At 46.1% G+C, this 24,743-nt stretch overlaps 2 protein-coding genes across 2 annotated transcripts; one reads left to right on the plus strand and one right to left on the minus strand.

The window, feature by feature from the left end:
- Nucleotides 1-13,036: 13,036 nt before the first annotated feature.
- On the minus strand, nt 13,037-13,329 carry LOC126023961 (cytochrome c oxidase copper chaperone-like). The gene has a single exon (XM_049784387.1). It carries the CDS (start codon nt 13,268-13,270, stop codon nt 13,082-13,084), a length of 189 nt encoding a protein of 62 aa, XP_049640344.1. The 5' UTR covers nt 13,271-13,329; the 3' UTR covers nt 13,037-13,081.
- Nucleotides 13,330-17,014: 3,685 nt separating this feature from the next.
- On the plus strand, nt 17,015-23,404 carry TMEM247 (transmembrane protein 247). Its single transcript, XM_049785033.1, has 5 exons — nt 17,015-17,131; nt 17,811-18,107; nt 21,974-22,204; nt 22,795-22,799; nt 23,299-23,404. The coding sequence occupies exons 1-5, from the start codon at nt 17,015-17,017 to the stop codon at nt 23,402-23,404; spliced, it is 756 nt and encodes a 251-aa protein (XP_049640990.1).
- Nucleotides 23,405-24,743: the final 1,339 nt, after the last annotated feature.

Genomic DNA, 24,743 nt, shown 5'->3' on the forward strand with positions numbered 1-24,743 from the left:
ATCATAATGTTCCTAAAAACAAATGATAATGAACACACAAACTGCCAGAATCTATGGGACACAGCATAAGTGGTCCTAAGAGGAAAATTTATAGCTTTCAAGCACACATCAGGAAGGAAGAAGGGGCATACCTGAATAACTTAATGACGTAGCTCACAAAATTAGAAAATGATCAACAAAAGGAACCAAAATTAGGGAGACAGAAGAAAATAACAAAACTGGAAGGAGAAATAAATAAAGTGGAAACCCAAAAAACAATCCAAAAGATCAACAAAAGCAAAAATTGGTTCTTTGAAAAAATAAACAAGATTGATAGACCATTGGCAAAATTCACAAAGAAAGAGAGAGAAACTTGATAACCCATATTAGAAATGAAAAGGGTGAGATCACAACAGATAATGCAGAGATCCAAAGGGTAATCAGAGACTACTTTGAGAAATATGCTACTAAACATGAGAACCTAGAAGAAATGGATAAATTCCTGGACACTTAAAATCTTCCACGGTTAGGTAAGGAGGATGTAGCATATATAAACACCCCCATCACTATGGAGGAAATTGAAACTGTAATCAAACATCTGCCTAAAGAGAAAAGCCCAGGCCCAGATGAATTTACTAATAAATTCTTTCAAACCTTTCAAGAGGAGCTACTACCAATTCTAGCCAGGCTCTTCCATTAAATTGAAAAAACAGGAACACTCCCAAACAGCTTTTATGAAGCCAACATCACCTTGATAACAAAACCAGACAGAGATGCTGCCAAAAAAAGAAAATTACAGATCAATATCCCTGATGAATGCAGATGCAAAGATCTTCAACAAAATCCTGGCAAATAGGATCCAATGCATCATCAAGATCATACAATATGACCAAGTAGATTTCATCCCAGGAATGCAATGATAGTTTAAAATCCGTAAATCTATCAAGATAATACAAAACATCAACAACAAGAAAAATAAAAATCACATGATCATATCAATAGACACAGAGAAAGCATTTTATAAGGTCCAACACCCTTTCTTGATCAAAACTTTCAGCAAGATGGGAATGAAAGGAACCTTTCTCAATCTAGTTGAAGCCATCTACCACAAATCAATGGCAAATATTATCCTCAATGGAGAAAAACTAAAAGCCTTTCTTCTAAATTCTGGTACAAGACAAGGCTGTCCGCTCTCCCCACTCCTCTTCAACATAGTACTGGAAGTACTTGCTATAGTGATCAGGCAAAAAAAAAAAGATATCAAGGGAATCCAGATAGGAAAGGAAGAAGTCAATCTCTCACTGTTTGCAGATGACATAATACTCTACTTAGAAAACTCTAAAGACTCTACCAAAAAGCTTCTATAAACAACAGATGCATATAATAATGTGGCAGGCTACAAAATTAACAACAGAAATCAATGGCCTTTTTATACGCCAATAGTGATAGGGAAGAGATGGACGTTAAGAAGGCAATCCCCCGCCCCCCAAAAAAAGAAGGCAATCCCATTCACATTAGTGCCTCACAAACTCAAATATCTTGGAGTCAACCTCACCAAAGACGTGAAGGACCTATACAAAGAAAACTATAAAGCCCTGCTCCAAGAAATAAGGGAGGACACATGGAAATGGAAACACATACCCTGCTCATGGATTGGCAGGATTAACATAATTAAAATGGCAATACTCCCCAAAGCATTATACAGATTTAATGCGATCCCTCTAAAGACACCCATGACATTCTTCAAAGAAGTGGATCAAACACTTATGAAGTTCATCTGGAACTATAAATACACTCGAATAGCTAAAGCACTCCTAGGAAAGAGGAATATGTGAGGCATTACTTTCCCCAACTTTAAACTGTACTACAAAACAATAGTTATCAAAACAGCATGGTATTGGAATAAAGACAGACCCTCAGATCAGTGGACTAGGCTTGAGTTCTCAGAGAATGTTCCCCAGACATACAAGCACCTAATTTTGACAAAGGAGCAAGAAATCCTAAGTGGAGCAGGAAAAATCTCTTTAACAAGTGGTGCTGGCAAAACTGGTTAGCCACTTGCAAAAGAGTGAACATAGACCCCCAGTTAACATCATGTATAAAGGTAAAATTCAAATGGATTAAAGACCTTAATATAAGACCTGATACCATAAGGTATATAGAACAACACATAGGTAAAACACTCCATGACATTGAGACAAAAGGCATCTTCAAGGAGGAAACTGCACTTTCCAAACAAGTGGAAGCAGAGATAAACAGATGGGAATACATTAAGCTGAGAAGCTTCTGCACCTCAAAAGGAATAGTGCCCAGGGCCCGGAGAGATAGCACAATGGCGTTTGCCTTGCAAGCAGCCGATCCAGAACCAAAGGTGGTTGGTTCAAATCCCAGTGTCCCATATGGTCCCCTGTGCCTGCCAGAGCTATTTCTGAGCAGACAGCCAGAAGTGACCCCTGAGCACCGCAGGATGTGGCCCAAAAACCAAAAAAGAAAAAAGAAAAGAAAAGAAATAGTGCCCAGGATACAAGAGCCACCCACTGAGTGGGAGAAACTATTCACGCAATACCCACCAGATAGGGGGCTAATCTCCAAAATATACAGGGCACTGACAGAACTTTACAAAAAAAAAAATAACTAATCCCATCAAAAAATGGGGAGAAGAAATGAACAGACACTTTGACAAAGAAGAAATACAAATGGCCAAAAGGCACTTGAAAAAATGTTCCTCATCACTAAGCATCAGGGAGATGCAAATCAAAACAATGATGAGATACCATCTCACACCACAGAGATTGGCACACATCACAAAGAACAAGAACAAAAAGTACTATAGAATCATCTTGATCTTGGGCCTTGGTGTGATTTTAGGTCTTCTATATGTTGTTTAATAATATGAATAAATATGTGTAATAAATTCTTTTTTGATTAGTAAAAAAAATAAAATAAAATAAAATTTGAAAAATGGGGCACAGCAGGTAGGATGCTTGCAGGTCTTGTAGGTGGCCAACCTGGGTTAGATCCCCAGCATCCTATATGGTCCTCAAGTCTGCCAGGAGTGATTTCTGAGTGCAGAGCCAGGAGGAACCCAGAGCACCACTGTGTGTGACCCCAAAACAAACAAACAACAACTTCCATTTGGTGAAAGTTTCACTCTCCTACCCTCTAGTCCAACACATCAGAAGTTCTGTTGAGGGGCTGGAGCAGTGATGCAGCAGTAGGGCATTTGCCTTACACGTGCTAACTTAGGTCAGACCTCGGTTTGATTCTCCGGTATCCCAAAAGGTCCCCCAAGCCAGGGGCAATTTCTGAGCACATAGCCAGGAGTAACCCCTGAGCATCACTGGGTGTGACCAAAACACCAAAAATAAAAAATAAGTTCTGTCGACTCTACTTTCACGACAGAGTCAGACTTTGATCCTGCAGGCCATCTCAGTACTATCCTTCTAAGTTTGGATCCTGCCCTCAGCTAGTTTCCCTGCTGCTGCCCAGCCTTATCTCTCAGTGGAGTACTGAGAATCGCCTTCCCAAAGCTAGCAAATCCCAAAGTAACAGATCTTCTTTGTTTTCTACATAGCCCTGGGACTCCTCCCAAGGCCACACAGAATTCACTTTGGGGAAAAAAATTAAATTACTTTTGTAAATGTTTGAAAATCAGTCCTTGGCCATAAAAGTTGCTATAAATAAGTTTGGGTTCTGTCAGAGCCCAGCTTTGGACAATGGCAGGCTCCCACCTGGCCCATAGGCCTGAATTATGATCCGCAAACACAACTGATCCAAGGGCTCTAGGCAGGCCCAAGAGACCCAGTTCTGAGGTGGCCTCCTCTCAATGGCTGAGTCTTGTGTCTTTCCATGCCTGGATCCAGGTCCAAGCTGACCCCAAAACACAACACCAAGGAGTAACACCTGAGCTGCTAGTTGTGACCCCACCTTCCAAAAAGGATCTGTGAGTTCTAGCCCAGTGCTCGCTCTCCCTTCTCTTTCTTCTCTTTTTTTCTCTCTCCTCTCTCTCTCACCTCTCTCTCCTCACTCTCCTCTTCCTCTTCTCTCTTTCTCTCTTTTTCCTCTCTCCTCTCTCTTTCTTTCCACCAAGTCGTGTTCTGAGGAAAAAGGTTCCTCCACCTATTTGGAACTGGCCCCTTTGCCGTCTAGCCTGCTCTGAGACTCCCTCAGCATGGCAATGCACCCTCACAATGCAAGTAGTGTTCTCCCGTAGGGTGCTGGGTGCTGACCAGAGATCCATGATGTTAAGAAAATGGCCAGTCAGTATCACCATCAATCATGGGCACAACAGCTGAAGGGGTCTCGTCAAGACACACACACAAAAAAAACCCTTGCTGCCTTGGCTTTTCACCGGCCACCACTTTGAGCTCTCTCCTTCTAGTACAGGACTTCTGGCTCCCAGGCCCCAAATAGAGCCTGCTGAGAACGGTCCAACCTTTCACCTTCACTGCAAAAACATCAAGGCTGTGGGGAAGCCCAGAGGGGAGCACCATCACTTGGAAGAAGCCCATCTGGTTGGGCTGACTCAGGTCGGGGCCTCTCCAACCTGGGCTAAGCTGGATTTTTCTGAGAGAATGAAGCCCAGCTGCCCAGGGTGAGAAGTGTGTTCTGAACTCTGCTCTCCTCCCCACCATGATTTGCTATAGGAACCAGTTGCTGTGACACCGTTCAACCCTAACTTTGTCCCACACCAGATGGAACTCAGCTCTTCATTTCTCCCAGGCCACATGGCCCTGAAACCCAGTCAAGCTCTAGTGGTTCTCCCAAGATGACAGTTTCTGTGTCTATCCTCCGGTGTGAACTGACAGGGGTCAAAGCATGTCCCCAATGCGTGCTTGGAGTCTCCCTGATGCCCCCCTCCCTGCACACCTTGTCATGGATCTCTTTAGGGGTCTTTTGTGTGGCGCTGGGAACAGTCAGGAGTGAGAATGACAAGCCCTCTGGAACCTCAAACTCTTCAGACTTGCCTCATTCGATGGATGCTCTCATGTGATCACATCCAGGCACACACACAATTTTATGTGGGCACACATATACGTGTATGTTTGCATGTACAGGTGTGTACACAGTACCTGGGGAGAGCTGATAAAGCCCAAAATGGCACCACTAGCTGACCTGTGGATTGAGGTCTTTGTGTCACTATTTTCCCCTTCCATCAACAGCACCTACCTCCTCTGTCTCTCCTGTCCAGCCCCTTCTCTCCTTCTCTCCTTCTCCTACCACCCCAGGAAGAGCTCTATCTGTCTAAAACACACAATGCATTTGCTACCAGCACAATCCATATGAATAAAGCCTCCACATTATTATCCTAGGATTATTGGAGCAGAAACTTCCAGAAGACCTTGGAGTTTTTGAGAAAGACACTGAGTGATGCTGGTCTCCCCAGTCAGCCAGAAAATGATTACAGGCTGCAGAGATTGTACGATGTATATAGCAACCCAGCTGGGTTTGATCCCCAGCATCACATATAGACCCTGGCACCACCAAGAGGGATCCCTGAGCACAGAGGCAGGAGTCAGTCCGGAGTGCAACTATGGATGATTTCAATTCCCACCAAAACAAGTTAGGGGGCTGAAGCCATAGCACATTTGGGAGGCCATGTTTGCTTTGCATGGGGCCCACCAGGGTTCCATCTTCAGCATCCCACCCAAGCAGCACCAGGAGTAATTTCTGTGCCCAGAGCCAGGAGTAACCCCTGAACACCACCATGTGTGGCCCCAAAACAAAACAAAATGCAGGCCAGTACCCTTAGGCATGTCTTGCATGCCACATGGCCCTGCTGAGCTGGGACAGCGTTAACCTGAACAGTTTCTCATCAGTGTAAAACTATCCCCTTGCCACATGATGTGGCCCAAAGGCCAGGAGTAGCATGTATGGATTCCAGGCAGTAGGACCAGATCAGGCAGCAGCCATCTATGCGCCTCTGCTCTCCATCGCACAGACTTTGGGGGTTGGGGAGTTCCGGTTGCTTGTCGGGCTGCTGGGACAGACACAGTGGCCAGCATGGGTGTCTGCTCTAGACAGGGCCGCTTTGTGCACAGCTGACATGGCTCCAAGCCCGGCTCAGCTGCGAGGGAGGATTTAGGTCAAAAGGAAAGCGAATTGGGGAGAGTGAGGGGATGTGTGCCTGTGGCAGCCTTGATTCTTTCTTGGCACAGGTATAGGGACCAGTTTCTCTCTTCTTAGGGTTCCCCTGTCTCTGCCCTCTGGGGAAGGGGGTCAGAACACCTGTGTGAGGAGACCAGGTCACTACTCTGTACTGAGAGTGGAAGAACTTCTTGGAGAATTTCTGGTCCTGAGGAGATGCCCCAGCCCCTTGCCTCTTCCCAGTCAACTCTAGTCTGCAAAGCCAGACTTCCTGTCCACGTCCAGTGTGCAGTGCATCAGACTGAGGCAGGCAGGCCAGCTGCCCCCAGAACCCAGCCATAGCACTGCACATGATTCCCAGAGTGTCTGGGCTTCCAAAGACCCCACAAGGCTGAGTCCTGATTGCACAGAGTGAAGGTGACGCAGACTGAGGGTCAGGCAGAGTGAGGGCTGAACCTACATCCTAGGAAGTTCACAGGTGCTGCTCAGAAAAGGGAGATGCAGGGGCGGGGGGATGAGAAGCAGTTCCTTTGCAAGCTGTTATCACACTTTCCCTTGAAGCCCCTTTTCCCCAAAGGATCTGCCTCTCAATCTGGATTTTGTTTTGGGGCCACACTGGGAGGAGCTCAGAGGTTACTCTAAGCTCTGAAATGAAAATGATCAGACTTGAATACGAAATCCAAAGTCAACGACAACAGAAATGATACCCAATTTACATCCCCCCTGTACACGGGGGGGGGGGGGGGAACAGTTGCACTAGCATTACAAGGGGGGAGAGAAGGGGGAAGGGGGATGCATGCTGGGAACAGGAGTGGAGGGAGGACAACACTGGTGGTGGGAATGCCCCTCATTCATTATTACTATGTGCCTTAAATATTACTGTGAAAAATTTGTAATTCACTTTGCCCACAATAAAAAAAAATGAAATAAAATAAAAATATTTTGCAAAAAAAAAAAAAACCCCACAATTTTCAAAACACACAAAAAAATTATTGCTGGGATTGAACCCAGGTCTGCTGCGTGCAAGACAAACGACCTCCATGCTATTAGTATTCCTCCATCCCCGTGTGTATTTTTATATCACTCACGTGAACTTCTAAGGGAAGCAACCAAGCTTCAGGGTCCCCTGTGAGAAATCTCCTCTACCTGCACCCTCTGTGACTTTCCTGCTGGCTTCGTCTCCCCCCTTCTGGACACAGATGGTACTGCAGCTGCAGCTTCTAATTTTTAGACTCTAAAGCAAATTCGAAAACGAGTTTGGGAGAAAGACCCAGGAAAGAAAAGACTCCGGAAGGCCGAGGGACTGGCCATGGATCTCACTTCTTCCACGCACTCTTAGATCCAGGCAAGGAGTGGGGAGAGGATGGAAAGAGTTAGCAATTGCTTGTCATGCAGGTTCGATCCCCCAGCATGGCATGTTTCAGTACTCCCAGATGAGACCCAATCACAATAGCAAAAAATTAAAAATCTTTATGCATACAAACCTTCTCTTTATAAGTTAGTTTATGTGGATGAAACCAGAGGATGGAATAAATCAGAGGGATAAAGACAAATAGCAGATTATGTCGCTCCTCTCTGGTGCTGAGAGAACCCAGCAAGGCACTGGACAATGGTGAGAGAAACAAGCCTGAGTCTGCCACTAACTGAGGTTACCTGAGAAGGGAAGGATGAGAAAGGTAAGAAGTGACAGGCCAGTGGTGGATGGGCTTCAGGCATCTTGGTGTTGGTGCCTTACTTTGTACACTTCAAGCATCAATGTGTGCATTAGTAAACTGTTATCTCAACCATTACTTTAAGTTGACAACAATTGGAAGGGGATTTGAGCCAAGCCCAGAGTGCTAAGGACTAATTCCTGGCTTCATGCTCAGGGGTCACTCCTGATGGCGCTCAGGGAATCATACAGGGTGCTGGGGGTCAAAGTATGGCTGGTCTTAGGCAAGGTAAATACCTTAACCGTGTACTATCTCTCTCTAGCTCACCAAATTAAAAACATTTAAATTAAACAATAAGCAAAAATAAGATATCTTTTGTTAAGAGAGAGTGAGAGAGCAGGACACAGCTCATTGGTAAGAATATGGCTTTCGGGGCCGGAGAGATAGCATGAAGGTAAGGCGTTTGCCTTTCATGCAGAAGGTCATCGGTTCGAATCCCGGCGTCCCATATGGTCACCTGTGCTTGCCAGGAGCAATTTCTGAGCATGGAGCCAGGAATAACCCCTGAGCACTGCCGGGTGAGACCCAAACCCCCCCCCCAAAAAAAAAAAAAGAATATGGCTTGCATATTTGAGACCCAAACTTCCATCCCTGGCACTGTAGTAAGTTAATGAGGCCCTTTGTTTCGTTTGGGGCCACACTCAGCAATGTTCAGCTTCTGCCACACTCCCTGCAATAAGGCAGGTGTGTTCCAAGAGAATTAAACTGGCAATTGCCTGCCTAGAAGTGGTTATCAGTCCTTTAACGCCTGGTGCTGAAGCTTTACCTACATGCTTGCAATTCTGAACTTTGCCCCTAGAGGGAATTAAGGAACCATTCCCAACCGGAAGAGGCATCTTGCCATGTGTTGTGATGGTCCTTCCCTACTTCTACCCTGCAAAGCTGCAAGCTTGTCCTGGCCTCCCAGGCTACCCACCAAGGTGACCACACTTGAGGGGCAAAGAGGAAAAGCTCAAAGAATGGACTTTCTCAATTGGCTGCTTTGTACACACTGTGGTACAGTGAGGCACTAATTAGTTTTCCAAGATAACATTATTAAACTTGGTTGAAAAAACTTTTTTTTTGCTTTTTTTGGGTCACACCCGGTGATGCTCAGGAGTTACTCCTGGCTATGCTCGCAGAAATCGCTCCTGGCTTGGGGAGCAAATGGGACGCTGGGAGATCAAACCGCGGTCTGTCCTAGGCTAGAGCGTGCAAAACTTGATTGAAATTTTAACATTTCTCCAGCCTTTTGCAATTATAAACAATGTTGTAACAAACATCTAAGCATCTATGTACAGACCAGCCTCTCTTATTGGGGGTTATTTGGGCCACACCTAGAGGTGCTCAAGGCTTTCTCCAGGTACTGCACTCAGGAATCACTCCTGGAGATGTTTAGGGGATGACACAGTGGTCCTCAAACTACTGACTGTCGGCCACATATTGTATTTGTTCCCGTTTTGTTTCTTCACTTCAAAATAAGATATATGCAGGGGCCAGAGCAGTAGCACAATTGGTAAGGCGTCTGCCTTGTGTGCACTAGCCTAGGACAGAAGGTGGTTTGATCCCCCAGCATCCCATATGGCCCAAGCCAGGAGCAATTTCTGAGTGCATAGCCAGGAGTTACCCCTGAACTTCACAGGATGTGGCCCCAAAACCAAACCAAATAAATAAATAAAATAAGATATATGCAGTTTGCATAGGAATTTGTTCATAGGTTTTGTTTTTACTATAGTTCATCTGGCCCTCCAATGGTCTAAGGGACAGTGAATTGTTTAAAATTTGAGGACCACTGTAATGAAACTCAGGCTGACTGCAGGCAAGACAAGTGCCTTCTATCAGGCAGGGCACTGTCTCCAGTCCCCTGTACCAACTTTTTGAGGTAGAAAATCTCCTTACCCTTCACAGTTGTAGCTCAAAAGATCATCCATGTGGTCTTGTCTAAAAGCAGGGGAGAGAGAAACAGGAAACTTCCCAGTCTTTGTTTAGCCACTCAGGCTCAGAACGAGAGAACGAGAGAGAGAGAGAGAGAGAGAGAGAGAGAGAGAGAGAGAGAGAGAGAGAGAGAGAGAGAGAGAGAGATCCTGAGAGAGAGAGAGATCCTGAGAGACATAGAGCAAACACAAAGAAACTTAGGTGCTGAGCAAACACACCAATCTACTCCATTCATTTGCAAATTCAGGGCCCAGGAAGCATTTTAGAGGGCTAGGTTTAGGCTTTACAAGCTGGTGCTGTAGGTTCCATCCTCAGTACCCTGGTTCCCCGATTATTACCTGGAAAGATTCCAAAGCACTGAGTATCACCGTGTATAATTGAAACACACACACACACACACACACACACACACACACACACACACACACACACACACACACTCCAAAGATCTACAATTGATATTGTAAAGCAATTCCAAATCAACTTAATCTTTGAAAAACCTACAGTCTAGCCAAAGTAATGGTACTGCAAGGATGGCATTTGCCTCATAGGCTGCTGACTTGGGTTTGATTTTAGGTTTCCCATATAGTCCCCCACGCCCTGCCAGGACTAATGTCTAAGTGTAGAGTCAATAGTATGACCTGAGCACTGTTGGGTACGGCCTCAAAACAGAAGCCTACCATTAATATGCTGTTCTGTATGGGTTTCTATAAGTTCTCAACATGCTGCATAATGCACCCCATATTCCTAAGAGATTAACCCTTCCTACATCTGTGCACAAAATTCCTGAGACTGCAAACTAGGGTTGCAGTATGTAGGGACATAGTATATATGCTCTTAGGCTCCACATTTTTCTACTTCCCAACTGCTGAGTAAACTGCACAGATACTTCCCAATCCACTGGCTACTCCGTGGCCAGGAAGAAAACCTCTGACTTACTAGACAAAAACTAGGTCATTTGGGTTCATGCCCTCACAAAAGCCTCCAAAAAGTGATCAAGGCTAAGAAGACATTCAGGAGGACAGAGACAAACTGTGTGACAGGGACTGTTAGCAACTGAAGTTGTGAGAACTGAACTGAAGAGGAAGCAGAACCTCTGAGCACATTGAGGAAAAGCAGCCAGAAAGGGTGTTGGCAAGAAGTAGGAAGAGAAAGTAATAGAAACATAAGAGAAGTGATGACATTATATTGTGCATGTCATTTTATACTAGACTTCATTGAAGCATCTGAATATGTACCAGTTTCCAACCCAGCAAGGAGGTGTTTCCTTTTGCTTTGGGAATCTTAATATGCTGCTTTGGAATATCTGGTTTTGTTTGCAATGTTAATGCAGTTTCAAGGTAAGACTCCTAGGACCAGGGCAGGGTAGAAAAGAGAGGAATAACAGAAAAGAAGCAAATAGCTAACATTATCAACTCTTTTTTTTTAAATTATCTTTAAACACCGTGATTACAAATATGATTGTAGTTGTATGATTACAGTCATGTAAAGAACACCCCCCTTCACCAGTGCAGGATTCCCACCACCAATTTCCCAGATCTCCCTCCTCCCCACCCCACCCACACCTGTACTCAAGACAGGCTTTCTATTTCCCTCATTCATTCACATTTTTATGATAGCTTTCAGTGTAGTTATTTCTCTAACTGCAATCATCACTCTATGTGGTGAGCTTCATGTCATAGGCTACACTTACACGGGTAGATGGGGGGAAATAAGGGTTGGGACTAAGGCAGTAAAAGATTATAAATGAGCTTTTAGGGCAGTATCAAGGTCACAATACAAGATGGATGTTATGCATATATAAACTACATGCATACAATACTATCAATAGGACACCAAGGAGAAAAAATTTCCAGTGACTATCCCAACATAAACCAGTGCGAATGGCCCGCCCTCCTCCCAAAGCACATTCCCATTAGTGTAGGGAGAGAAAGGGGGAAAGCCTGATGACCCCTATAGAGTCCACCTGGACTGGCACCCAGGGAAGGCCTGGAGTCCAGGGGAGAAAGAGGGGGATGGCTGGGGGCTGCCAAGCATCCCAGCAATCTCCAGGCTAGGGAGAAGGCCTCTGACATGGGGACTCCCTAGATCCCATACCTGGCAAGAGCTGGACTTCAGAATAAAAGGGGAAACTGGAAGCCAGATATCTGCCCGCCCTCCTCCCCATGCACTTCCCCCATAGGGTACGGAGGGAGGGGGAAGCCTGAGGACCCCAAGGGTCCACCTGAACCACCACTTCTGGCCATCTGAGCTGGCACCCAGGAAAGGCCTGAAGTCAGGGGGGAAAGACAGGAATGGCTGGGGGCCTGACAAGCCTCCCAGCACTCCCCCACGCTAGGGATAAGGCCTCCGGCATGGGGCCTCCCCAAAACCCATACCTGGCAAGAGCTGGCCTCCAGAATCAAAGAGGAAACCAGAACCAGTTGTCTGCCCGCCCTCCTCCTCATGCAACTCCCCCCTGGAGTAAGGGAGGAGGGGGGAAGCCTGAGGACCCCTAAGTGTCCACATGAACCCACTTCTGGCCATCTGAGCCGGCACCCAGGGAGGGCCTGGAGTCCAGGGTAGAAAAGGGGGGGACTGCTGGGGGCCTGCCAAGTCTCCCAGCACTCCCTAGGCTAGGGAGAAAGCCTCCAGCATGGGGTTTCCCCAAACCTCATGCCTGGCAAGAGTTGCATAAACTCAGTTTTTAGACCTGTTATTTCAGTGTGAAATTTTCTAATTTCAGTTGTCAAATCCTCTTGATGCTTAATTGTGCTCCAGTCAAGTCTATTGATGCTTTTTTTGAGCTCCCTGAACATCTCCCATAATTCTACTCTAAACCTCTTATTTTAGAAGATACCAAGCTGTTTCCTACTTTTTAGATTATCAGAGCAGCCACCTTGATTTCTTTAAACATGGGGGTGTACTGCAAAATTTCTCCATTGGTAAGGCTGTAGATTGCTTCTTACAATGTGAAGAAATGGAATTCAGGGGTTGAAAGATAAGTGTGGCCGCGGAGCATGGGTGTGGGTCCTGGAGAGATTATGGTCCTTGGTGTCTCTAGGCTGGCCTCAGCAGAAAAAAAGGCAGAGAGCATGGCCACCGTCCTTTTTAAGTCTCTGGGTGCCCAATCACATGGCAGGAATCGGCCCCACATTCATTGGGTGGGGACATCTTACCAGGTGTGGGTCCTGGGGAGATTATGGTCCTTAGATTCTCTAGGCTGGCTCAGCAGAAAAAAAGGCCTCTTTTTTTTTTTTTTTTTTTTTTGACCAGGGACATTTCCCCTATTTTTTTTAAATAAATTATAAATACATCTTTCACATTTGTAAAAGTACATCAAAGAACTCCCAGGCTTATTCATTTTTCTTCATTCTTCAGGAATTAGTCAGTCAAAGAAGACCACCATTTCATATCTTAAATCCCAGGGCTCTCATGCATTTCTTGTGGGCCTCAATTAGATGTCCACAGTATTCTCCTTTCTCAATGATACACGCATCTCGAGCCTTCTTAGTCTTGGGGCAGGTGCAGCAAGGCTTCAGCGGCTTCTTTTCCTGTGACTCAGTCTGGCCCGGGCTTGCAGCTGCCAGACACGGCATTTTTTTGGCTCCCGAAGCAAAAGGCGAAGAAGACACCTTGATCCCTCAACGCATGCGGACCGGAATTCTCTCATTATCAACTCTTAAAGAGATTCGCTCATGCTGGCAGGCTCTTCCCTGCTCCCCACATTTCACTCATTTGCCCTTCATATTATCTCTACCATACACCTGAGTCCAGCCTGCTACAGTTACTCCAGCCAATTTAGCATCAACCTTCTTGACTGATGTTGTCTTTGGGACCCTCCTCTTCATCTTTTAAATGTCTTCATCTTCATCTTTTCCAGGCCTTTCTCCCAGTATCTTCATTATTCTTACCTCTGAGGGCCAATACAGATTCTCCCATCCTTTGGGTTTGGCCAAGTGGCCATCTTACACTGTGAAAGTTGGTGAGATGAAATAAAAATTATTCCAGTTCTGAGGTCTAATAATGCTTCTATCAGCCCGTGAAAAACATTTTCATTTCTAAAAAAACATTGTCCCCTAATAAAGAATAAGGTACAAATAAATTATAGCTGTGGTGGTAAGATCAGCCAACTCTTCAATGTCTGAGTTAAAGCAATGTTGAGTGTTACAGATAGCTGAGAGGCAATAGTTGTTGACCATGCAACTGACTGAATGACTGAACTACCAGTTAAATTGCATTTTCAGCACTTGGTGATATTTAATATCTTCTTAACTGACCAAACATAAATATTTCTTTGGACAATTGAAATTAAGCAAATAAAACTCCAGATTCCTCTAAATTTGAATTTCAGATAAGCAAGGAATAATGGTGTTCATGTAAGTTATCCCATACCATTTTAGAGCAGATTTATACTGAAAAGTATTTCTCTAAAATTCTAATTGGGCACTCTGCATTTATCTGGCAAATCTCTTTCAGAGCTTATCTGAGGCAATAGACCATCTTCCACAATGTTTGTGAGAGTCTTACAGGTCGCCCTCACAATGCTGGGACAGAAGAGGCAAGAGTAGGTCACAAATTTGCAAGTAAACCTTGAGCTAAGGTTTACGTTCTGATTCAGAGTGCCAAGCTAAGCCTTATGACAATGACGCAGGTCATGGCAAATACACAGATTTATTTCCATAGTACTGTTATCATGTATAGCAGTGGCTGAATCCTCATCTCCATTGAGTGTATGGAACATCACACAGGACATCATTCTCTTGGATGTACACCTAAGGAGAGTAGCAATGCTGGAAGTTAAAGTGCAACTTGTTCTCTTTGTATACTTAAATCCTACCTCCAGCTAGCAAGAGTGTTCATTGTCATCTTGAAAAAGACAGGAAAGCAAGTATGTTCCCAGCCTTCCTTCTTTTTGTGGGTTGCCCTTTATGTGGCATATAAATTATGGAAGTTGTATCAGTTTCCTGGGGCTGCTCTAAAAGAGTCCCCCAGTCTAAATGGCTTTAAAAAAAAGAAATATATTGTTTCCAAGTTCTTGGAGTTACATCTCTAAGATTAGTAGGGTTCCATCTAAACCTTTGAAGAAAGGACATTTCTCAGACCTATGATGATTAATTTTAGTGTTAACTTGACAGGATCATAAACCATCTTAATGTCTGGTTAAACATTACTTCAGAATATGTATTCCCAGGTGTCTTCAGAAGAGATTATTGGAATTGGTGGACCAGATAGAACTTTCTTAAGTTCTGAAAGAAACATAAATGCATAGAGAGAAAGAACAGGCGTTCTCTGCCTGATCCTTGAACTTGGCCTTATTTTGACCTTGGGCTGGGTTTAGGTCACCAGAATTCCCAGTCATGAGGCCCTTGGATTCTCTTAGAATCACACAACTGACTTCCTTGGGTTTCCAGTTTACACATGGCCATTTTTGAGCCTCTAGCATTTGTGCAAGCCAATTCCTTATAACCAACCTCATGCTTATCTTCAGCTGACTTTGCTTCTGGACAACTCTTTGTTGTTGTTGTTGTTGTTGTTGTTGTTGTTGTTGTTGTTTGAGTCACACTCAGAAGTGCTCAGTGGTTACTCCTGATTTTACACTCAGAAATCGCTCCTGGCAGGCTTGGGGGACCATATGGGATGCCAGGATTCCAACCACTGACCCTCTGCATGCAAGGCAAATGCTGTACCTCCATGCTATCTCTCTGGCCCTGCTTCTGGACAACTCTTGAATGAAAGCATTCATTTTCCTTCTACTCAGTACTGTATCCAAATTTCATCTTCTTGCAAGGGATTAGTCACATTGGATGGACCCATCTTAGTCAACTCACTAATTTAATGACCTCTGTAAAACCTATCTCTCTAACAAGGTCATCTTCTGTAGTGCTATGAAAATCAACATATGCTTCTAGAACTGTAAAGACTCTATCCTAGACTTTGTCCTATGACCTGTGCAAATACCAAGATCTCTAGCTACAGAGGCCTAATTTTATCATCCACAACTGAGCAAAGTTTCCTGGAAGGATAAAAAGACCTTGGGGCATGGGAACGAGCATGTACAGAGCCAGTAGTTGTTCCGATGACAGAATGCTTCAAGGGCAGAGAAACCCTGAATCTCTTAGGCCAAGGGAATTTCCCCAATACTTACTGTGTCTATGCAAAAAAAAAAAAAAAGGAGGGGGCACAAAACCTTGCCACACCAGCACTCCTTTTGTTTTTGTGTTTTTTTTTAACCTTTTCTCTTTTTTACATTCTTTTCTTTTCTTTCTTTTTGTTTTGTTTTGTTTTTGCTGCTGGGTGCTTTTTTTGATAGTGACTATTTTTTTAAACTGTTGGGGGGGATGGGACCAGAGAGGTGGCACTAGAGGTAAGGTGTCTGCCTTGCAAGCGCTAGCCAAGGAAGGACCACGGCTCGATCCCCCAGCGTCCCATATGGTCCCCCCAAGCCAGGGGCAATTTCTGAGCGCTTAGTCAGGAGTAACCCCTGAGCATCAAATGGGTGTAGCCCAAAAAAACAAAGAAAAAAAACTGGGGGGTTTTGTTGTTCTTGTTATGGGGTTTTTTGTTTTTGTTTTGGTCTTCTTCCAGCAGAACCTCGCAACTTGAAACATTTTGTTCTGCCTCATGAATTGAGGGGGAAATTAAAAATGAATGGTACCAGGAAAAAAACAGCCATATGAACCTTGAGTAGAAATAAAAAATGATCAGACTTAAACACCAAACCCAAAGTCAACAACAACAGAATCGATACCCTATCTACAACAAACCATACACAGAGCGAAACAGTTACACTAGCACTCCGGGAGCAAAGAAGGAAGATATGGGACACATGCTGGGAAAGGGGTGGAGGGAGGACAACCCTGGTGAAGGGAATGACCCTGATTCATTGTCACTATGTACCTTCAATATTACTGTGAAAGATTTGTTATTCACTTTTTGGTCACAATAAAATTATTATTTAAAAAAGTATCAACATATGGTTGTGTTTCTTTTTCCTTTGGTGCAAGGAGATACAATTTAGCCCATAGTTGGGTTTAGGGACTCGAATCACCACACAGTTGCCTCGGAAGAGGAAGCCAAAGGATTAGATTTCAAGATACAGACTCCTGGATTTCAGGTGTCCGAATTCTAGTTTTCAAAGCAGTTCCACCGAGTGGCACGTTCTCAATAAAGGCTTAAAGGCACTGCAAGCTGTAACAGAGGAGTCCCAGTAACAGTAGAATGTGGGTAATTATGAGGACAGGGGATTGTGATGGTGCCAGGCTGTAGAACGTAGGGGTCCCAATGTTTGTGCTTCTAAAGATGCCCCTTGGCCTTGGCTGGCAGCACCGTGGTTTTTCTCAATGGCCACGGAGGAGCGAGAGATGATGGGAACCAGGGGTGCTGGGGAGAGCTGCCCCGCCTTCACCAAGATGCTGCCTGAGGACCTCAAGTCGGAAGGGAGGCCAAGGTTGCCTCTGGTAAGAGGTTGTCTTCCTTCACCTTTGCTCTGGGACAAGATGGGAGCTGAGAAGAGGGGTGCCTGGAGGGCTCTGTAGGTCCGCCCTCCTCTGTGGACCGGACAAGCTCCCCTCCACAGCTCTGCTTGGCCCTGTGCTCAGATTCTCTCTTTACAACTGGGGGCTTCTCCCCAGCCCAGCCCCAAAGCACTGGACGGTTTCCAGTGGTAGGGAATAGGGAAGCACAGGGTCGCCATTGAGTGCAGAGGTGTTGTTCTGTCTGTGTTTGACCCTTCACTGCTCTTGGAGATCATGGTCCAGCGCCCTGGAGAGGCCAAAGGGAGCTGTGGGTGCAGTGGGGAGTGATAGGACCCGACAGGGTACATACAGCGGGGTGTTGGGGGAGCCAAGTGCAGCAGGGGTGAGGTAAGGGTGTTGATGGAAGACTGGGGGTGTAGCAGTGGAGTGGGACAGGGCTATGGAGAGGTACCAGGGGTGCGGTAGGATGTGGTAGGGGTGTTGCGGGATGCAAGAGATTGCAGCAAGGGTGCAGCAGAGTGTGGAGGACTGAAGTGTGTGCAGGATGCGGGTGTGAAAGCAGCAGGAGTGCAGTGAGCGAGGCAGGGGTGTAGGAGAAGGCAGTGACTTGGGAGGCGGTGGGTGCCAGTGTCCAGACAGACCCTCCTGCCCTCTGCACCAGGAGGCCGAGTCCTGCGACCACCAGGAGGAGATGGATGCCAGCGAGGACGGGATCTGCCCAGAGCCCCCCAAGGCGCTGCCTCCCAAGGCCGACCCCACCACCAAGGGCCAGGCGGGCGACGGACCGGAGCCAGCCGAGTCACCCCCTTGCACCGCGGGGCTCCCTGAGATGGAGCTGGAAAAGGTGCGCATGGAGTTCGAGCTGACCCGCCTGCGCTATGTGCATGAGGAAAACGAGCGGCAGCGGCAGCACGAGGAGGTGATGGAGCAGCTGCAGCAGCAGGCACCACCCCGCCTGGTAGGGTGCAGGGCCAGGACCCCCATCCCTAGGACAAATGGCCAGGGACTCTGCCCCGCCTGGTAGGGGCGCAGAGCCGGGGACCCCAACCTGCCTGGTAGGACACAGGGCTGAAGGGTGATGGGCAGGGCTGGGGCTGTCAGGACCTTCCAATCCCGCCTGGTAGGTGGTGGACAGGACCTGTCAGTGATGAGAACCCCCCCCCACCCCACTTTCCCAGTGCTCCTCCCTGCTCCTCCCTGCTCCTATCCCTCCTCTCCTTGTGGTATGTGTTTAATGTGAGACTGGATTCATAGTACACACAGCCAACCCTGCTTCATCCTCTTGTACCCCATAAGGGCCCCCAAGCACCTCAAAAGTGACCACTGAGCACAGATCCAGGAGAAACTCTGAGGATTGCAGTGCATGACCCCTTGTGTTTTTGTTTGTTTGTGTTTTTTAACAGAAGTGACCCAGAATCCCCCACTAGGGTCTGGCCTGTGACACATCTTTTAAAAAATGGAGAAAAAAAGAAGCCCAATATAAAATATTCTTGAACTCAGATATAATTCTTTTAATTTGGGGGGTCCACATCCGGCAGCACTCAGGGGTCACTCCTGGCAGGTACAGGGACCATATGGGATGCCGGAATTTGTTTGAATCGACTGCATGCAAGGCAAACACCCTACTGTGTAATTGTAAATTCTTAGTGTCCTCATTCTCATAGTGATGTGGTGAAAAAAAATTACTTTTGGGGGGCCACACCCAGCAGCACTCAGGGGTTAATCCTGGTTCTTGGCAAACTGGGGGGAACATAAGATGCCAGGGATCAAACCCAGATTGGCCATGTGCAAGGCAAGCACCCTACCCACTGTGCTATTGTTTTACCCCTGGCATGTGACTTCTAAAAGCATTCCCAGGTGCTGATGAGGGCCGCCTAGGCCCTGTGACATCCCTCGGCCTTGCTGCCCACTGCCATATCCTTAGGCAAGAGATGAGCCTTTGCCCACTCATGTTGGCTAAGCAGAGCGTGGAAGCTCTGCTTGCCAGCTGAGTGAAAGGAAGTGGACCCTGGAGCCCAACAGATGCTGTATAGAGTGAAGTGATGTTATCTAGACTATCAAAATCACACACCAGCATTTAACTTAGGACCTCTACTGAGGAAACATTGGTGGGGGGGGGCAGTTTGAAGCCCCATTAGCTGTTCCTGGAGAGGCGAGCCAGTCAGGCACTTCCTATGGAGCTGGCACTTTAGGTAAGCTCAGAAACAATGCTGGCTTTGGCCAGTCTTAGGCACTCAGGCAACACACTCCTTGACCCAAAGTCTATTGCTAACATTCCTCACTTTTCCATTTCGTCAGAGTGGAATGCACAACTGATGTTTTCCAGCGCTGAGTCATGCCTGATTCTGAGAAATTGGGCTTCAGTCTTTACTGAGTAATGTCATCATCATTGAGAAGAAGAGGACAAAAGACAACCCTACCAGGCCAGCTCCCTCCAGGCTCCCCAGTTTCCCATTCATCAGCACCTTTAAATTATATTTTACCCAGCTCACATTTCTCTATCTCTTCCAAAAACCAGCCTGACAACACTGCCAAGTGATTTCTCAGAATTAAGATACAGACTGGTCTTTTCTTTTCTTTTTTTTTTTTTAAGAGCATGGTATTGATTTGACATGATTTGTTCTCAATGAACACTGCTGGCTTAACAAGCATCATTCATTTTTTTGCCTGCAAAAATAAATATAAATTATATATTAATGGTTTTGCTAAGTTGAGTCAACTATATTCAACTGGGATTTTCAGAATGCACCCCCTCCCTTTAATAATTGGGAAATATTTGCCTGTCTTTATGATTCTGGCACATTTCTAAGTTCTTGCAGTGGAGTTTCATTTCCAACCATGTGGGGTTTTGTTTCTTGATTTGCTAAGATTGCATTCTCCCAGGGCTTGAACAGGAAGCATTTTAAAGCAGATATTATTAAAATCTTCCCAACTGTATTTTCCTTTTGAAGCTTGCTAAGTCTTTATCCTTGCTGGGTGAGATGGAAGCCCTTGTCATATAATCCTCTCTGCTTAAAATATGAACCATTAAAAATGTTTGAGAAAGATGGGGGCCAGAGCAGTGGCAGAACTGTAGGGCATTTGCCTTGTATGCGGCTGAACCAGGACTGACCTCGGTTCAATCCCCCCAGCATTCCATATGGTCTCCCAAGCCAGGAGTGATTTCTGAGCACACAGCCAAGAGTAACCCCTGAGCGTCACTAGGTGTGGCCCAAAAACCAAAAAAATAAAAATTAAAAATTAGAAAATGGGTTTTTTTTTGGGGGGGGTTTGGGTCACATCCGGCAGCGCTCAGGGTTTACTCCTGGCTCTATGCTCAGAAACCATCCCTGGCAGGCTCAGGGGACCATATGGGATGCCAGGATTTGAACCACCAACCTTCTGCATGCCTTACCTCCTATCTGTCCGGCCCAAAAAAATTAAAAAAAATGTTTGGGAAAGGTGAAAAGCCTTTGAAAATGTGTATCTAATTAAAATATAAGGAGCTGGAGTGGTAATACATAAGGATAAGCCATTTGCCTTGAGCACAGCCAACCTAAGTTTGATTCCCAGCATCCTATATTGTCCCCCAGAGCTCCCAGGAGGGATCACTGAGCACAGAGCCAGGAGTAACCCCTGAGCACTGCCAAAAGCCAAAATCAAACAATAAAAAAAATTTGGGGAAAAGCCAATGTTGAAAACATCAACATTCTAAGTATTTCAGACTGAAAATATGATGGGAAGTCCCTCCCTTGCTATTCAGATGAGAGATAGACATCAGAGGGGTCATCTATGCTTCCTGGTTTTATCTAGCTGACTTCATATTTTATGTGATTATTTTAACAATGGTATGCCCACAACTTTTAGCTTTGTTGACAGTTTACGAAAGTAATTTAACTTTTATGCATTCACTAAAAGTTGTAAAATTGACTCAATTTTTCTTTTACTGGATAGAAGGATACATAGATATTGTCTAAAAATAGAAATCTCTATGTGGAGCCAGAGATATAGTTAGAAGGGTAAAGGCATTTGCTTTGCTAAACACAGCCAGTTATGACCAAAGACAAAAACAAAAAAATACCTTTATTTCTAGCTGATGTGGAATCTCACAGTTCTGTCACATGATTGTTTATAAAACAAGAGGCACAATTTTTCCAAACAACAAACATAGGTGACACTTCTGAACTACAGTTCTAATTAGTTCTATTGGCCTCACTATCTGCTAATGTTTTCTACCCTTCAAGTGTGTTTGTTGTTCTTGGGCCTCTGTCATATAAACTCTGGAAAACTATCTGCAAGCAGAGTCGGGCCAACAGCACATGCTGTCCTTCCAGTACCAAATCTTCTGTAGGTGACAGGGAAGGCCCTGTCACCATCTCTCAATACGTGTCCCCAGGAGACCCCAGATCCTGAGTGGGAAAGACCAAGAACTGAGCCCCTGTGACCAAGAGAGTGGGAAAGTGCCCAGGCATTTCCTCTCTTGTGACAGTCCAAAAAATAAGGCAAACCAGTCAGAGAATAGGCCCCAGTGACTGGATCTGGGATTCTGATGGTCAAAGGAGAAATTTTCCCAGACAAGTCAAAGGGGCAGCCCTTAGCTGTAAAAAGGGGTCTGGAGATATAAGACAGTCTCAAAACGTTTCTCTCCACAGTCCCAGTGACCTGGCCAGGAATCCTGGAATTCTGGTCTCAATCTTCTCCCCCCATAATTGTGTGAGGGGGGGGCCCTCTCTCTCCTGAGGTGAGAATGATGTCATGCCCAGGGTCACCTCCAGGAAGGGGTGAAAGCAGGATAGAAACCCAGAGCCCCAGTTCTTCCAACTGCCTGTCTTCTTTCCCCCACAGTTCTCAGGAGGCCTTCAGGACCTCCTGCTGCCCCAGAACCAGTTTGCCATGTTCCTGTACTGCTTTATCTTCATCCACATAATCTACGTCACCAAGGAGATGATCTTCTTTCTCTTCTCCAAGCACTACCTGTTCTGCATTGCCGCCATATTGCTCTGTCTGATTAAAACACTCTGGTCCTATTTCCAAGTGCTTTACTTGCCCACTGCCAGGGAGCCCCAGAGCTGCAGGGTCAGTCAGCCCCTTCCTTCCCTGCCCCACATGACTTCCTTCTCCTGGGAATCCCTCTGGGTAGTCAGGAATTGTTGAGCTGCTAGTCTTGTCCAGCTTAATGTGAAGAGACAAGCCCAGACCTTGTCCAGGCCTGAGTTGCCTTGTAGATGAAAAAATGTCTTGTTCCTTAAGAAAAGGGTTTCAGAAACTTCTGGATTAGGGGGAAGGTATCTATAGAGATAAGGGGCTGAAGAAAGCTTCTACAGGGACCAGAGAGATAGTGCAGTGGGTTCACTTGCCTTGTACAAGTTTGACCTGGGCTCTATCTTGTGCTTTCCATATGGTCTTTTGAGTACAGCTAGGACTAATTCCTTAGTTTCAGAGCCAGGACTAAACTTTCAGCCCCTCTAAGAAAGGGAAAGGGAGGAAATAGGAGTGGATGGAGACAGAACAGACCTTTCCCCCAGAGTCTCAGAAATCACCCATAACCAGAGCTGGGACCCACAAGTCACTCATATTCATAGATCTCTGAGGAGAGAAATATTGAAATAGTCTTGGTGGTAAGACACCTCCCAACTCCACCAAGTTGCCTGTTCCCCAATCTGCAGATTCTGTGAGTATGTTACCAGCTGTGGTTAAAGAGACTTAGAACCAGGACTAAATCTTGAGTGTGAGAATGAAGAGAAATCCCTGGGCTCTGCGAGCGGGGCACTGGTGCTAGGGGGCAGGAGGGTAGAGGCTAAGCGAGAGCAGAGGAAGAGGTGAGAGTTCAGGGCACTGCAATGTGGGACATGATGAACCAGACAGACTCCAGACACGGAAAAGGGTTTGAGATGGATGGATTCTTCTGAGAGCTTTCAAGCAGAGCACAGCCCTGCAATACCATTTGGATCTTTCAGAGAGAATCAGAGTTGCTGGTGCCACTAACTTTGTAGTCAGTTGATGGTTGTTTCAAGTAGCAGCTGCGGGTAACTCAAACAGGAGCCAGACCTGCAAGGAGCTTTTTGCAGCTTGACACTCACCTCGGATTCCGTTTTGTGCTGAGTCTGAAAAGGGAGGTTCAGGTGTGCCAGGCAGGCTTGGGACCTGTCCGCAGATGTTTGCTTGTTCAGGCAAAATGTTCAGGGCAAAGACACAGGTCCAATGAGCCCAGCATGGGCCCAGCAGAATCCGATGGGCCGAGAGACCTTGGCACTGGAGCAGAGCTTGCCAGGGTAAGCCAGGTGGGAAAGTTTGGGCATAATCCTGAAAACATGGAGGAGGAGGAATAAAGTGCCTGATCCTGCTCAGACAATGTGGCTCTAAGGGAGAAAAGGAGGAGGAGGCTCAGTCCCAGCCCTCAGACTAACATGCAAGCAAGTGTATGCACACACAGACAATAAATATACTCACAGAGACACACACATGACATGCATGCACCCTGTATACACAGAGCATAAACAGCTGCCCATAGTAGAGGACACACACCGGTCCCACCACTGCCTGCCACCTCTCACATGAGCCTGCAGACATGAAAGCACCACACTGAACGCTAGAGGGCCCTGTTTCCCAGGCACCAGATGAAGCTGCTATGTGTGGAACGAGGACAAGTGCTCTCTCTCTCTCTCTCTCTCTCTCTCTCTCTCTCTCTCTCTCTCTCTCTCTCTCTCTCTCTCTCTCTCTCGCTCTCTCGCTCTCTCTCTCGCTCTCTCGCTCTCTCTCTCGCTCTCTCTTTCTTTCTCTCTCTCTCTCTCTCTCGCTCTCTCGCTCTCTCTCGCTCTCTCTTTCTTTCTCTCTCTCTCTCTCTCTCTCTCTCTCACACACACACACACACACACACACACACACACACATACACACACAGCGGGACATAGGAATGTTTCTACTCTGAGTGATGTTTAGTGCAGAAAGACCTGTGGTTTCTGTGACATGTATGTTAATTATCCTGCATTTTCTATCTGTGGCAACTCACATTTTCCCACCAGGTCATGCAGCCTCAGAGCCATCAGAGGCAGCAATAAAACCAACTGTTATGTCCCGGGCCAGAGAAATAGTAGACGGCGTAAGGCACTTTGCCTTGTTCATGGCAGACCCGGGTTCACTGCCCGGCACCATACATAGTCCTCTGAGCACAGCCAGGAGTGATCCCAGAGCAGCCAGGAGTCAGCCCTGAGCACTACCGAGTGAGGTGGGGACTCCACATCCATCCCCCAGAAGAATTTTTTTTTTTTTTTTTTTTTTGGTTTTTGGGCCACACCCAGTGACGCTCAGGGGTTACTCCTGGCTATGCGCTCAGAAGTCTCAGAAGTCGCTCCTGGCTTGGGGGACCATATGGGACGCCGGGGGATCGAACCTTGGTCCATCCAAGGCTAGTGCAGGCAAGGCAGGCACCTTACCTCTTGCGCCACCGCCCGGCCCCCAGAAGAATTATTAAAGACTCTTTTCTCCTTATACTTTTAGTGACTGCACTTGTGGCTCTTGGCCATTTCTCACCTTCATCTCATTTGAACTGGATTTAGGGAGTAGTGGTATGAGGAGAGAGACTGTGCTCACAGATTAAGACTCCGATGATTCAACC

This window comes from Suncus etruscus, chromosome 12 (genome assembly GCF_024139225.1).
Source record: "Suncus etruscus isolate mSunEtr1 chromosome 12, mSunEtr1.pri.cur, whole genome shotgun sequence".
In the NCBI taxonomy this organism is placed as follows: domain Eukaryota; kingdom Metazoa; phylum Chordata; class Mammalia; order Eulipotyphla; family Soricidae; genus Suncus; species Suncus etruscus.

What these genes read in the sequence shown, in the direction of transcription:
- LOC126023961 (XM_049784387.1), bottom strand. Translation starts at nt 13,270, where the DNA reads ATGCCGTGTCTGGCAGCTGCAAGCCCGGGCCAGACTGAGTCACAGGAA.
- TMEM247 (XM_049785033.1), top strand. Translation starts at nt 17,015, where the DNA reads ATGGCCACGGAGGAGCGAGAGATGATGGGAACCAGGGGTGCTGGGGAG. An exon ending in GGAGGCCAAGGTTGCCTCTG is followed by an intron (nt 17,132 to 17,810) that starts GTAAGAGGTTGT and finishes CCTCTGCACCAG; the next exon opens with GAGGCCGAGTCCTGCGACCA. An exon ending in AGCAGGCACCACCCCGCCTG is followed by an intron (nt 18,108 to 21,973) that starts GTAGGGTGCAGG and finishes TTTCCCCCACAG; the next exon opens with TTCTCAGGAGGCCTTCAGGA.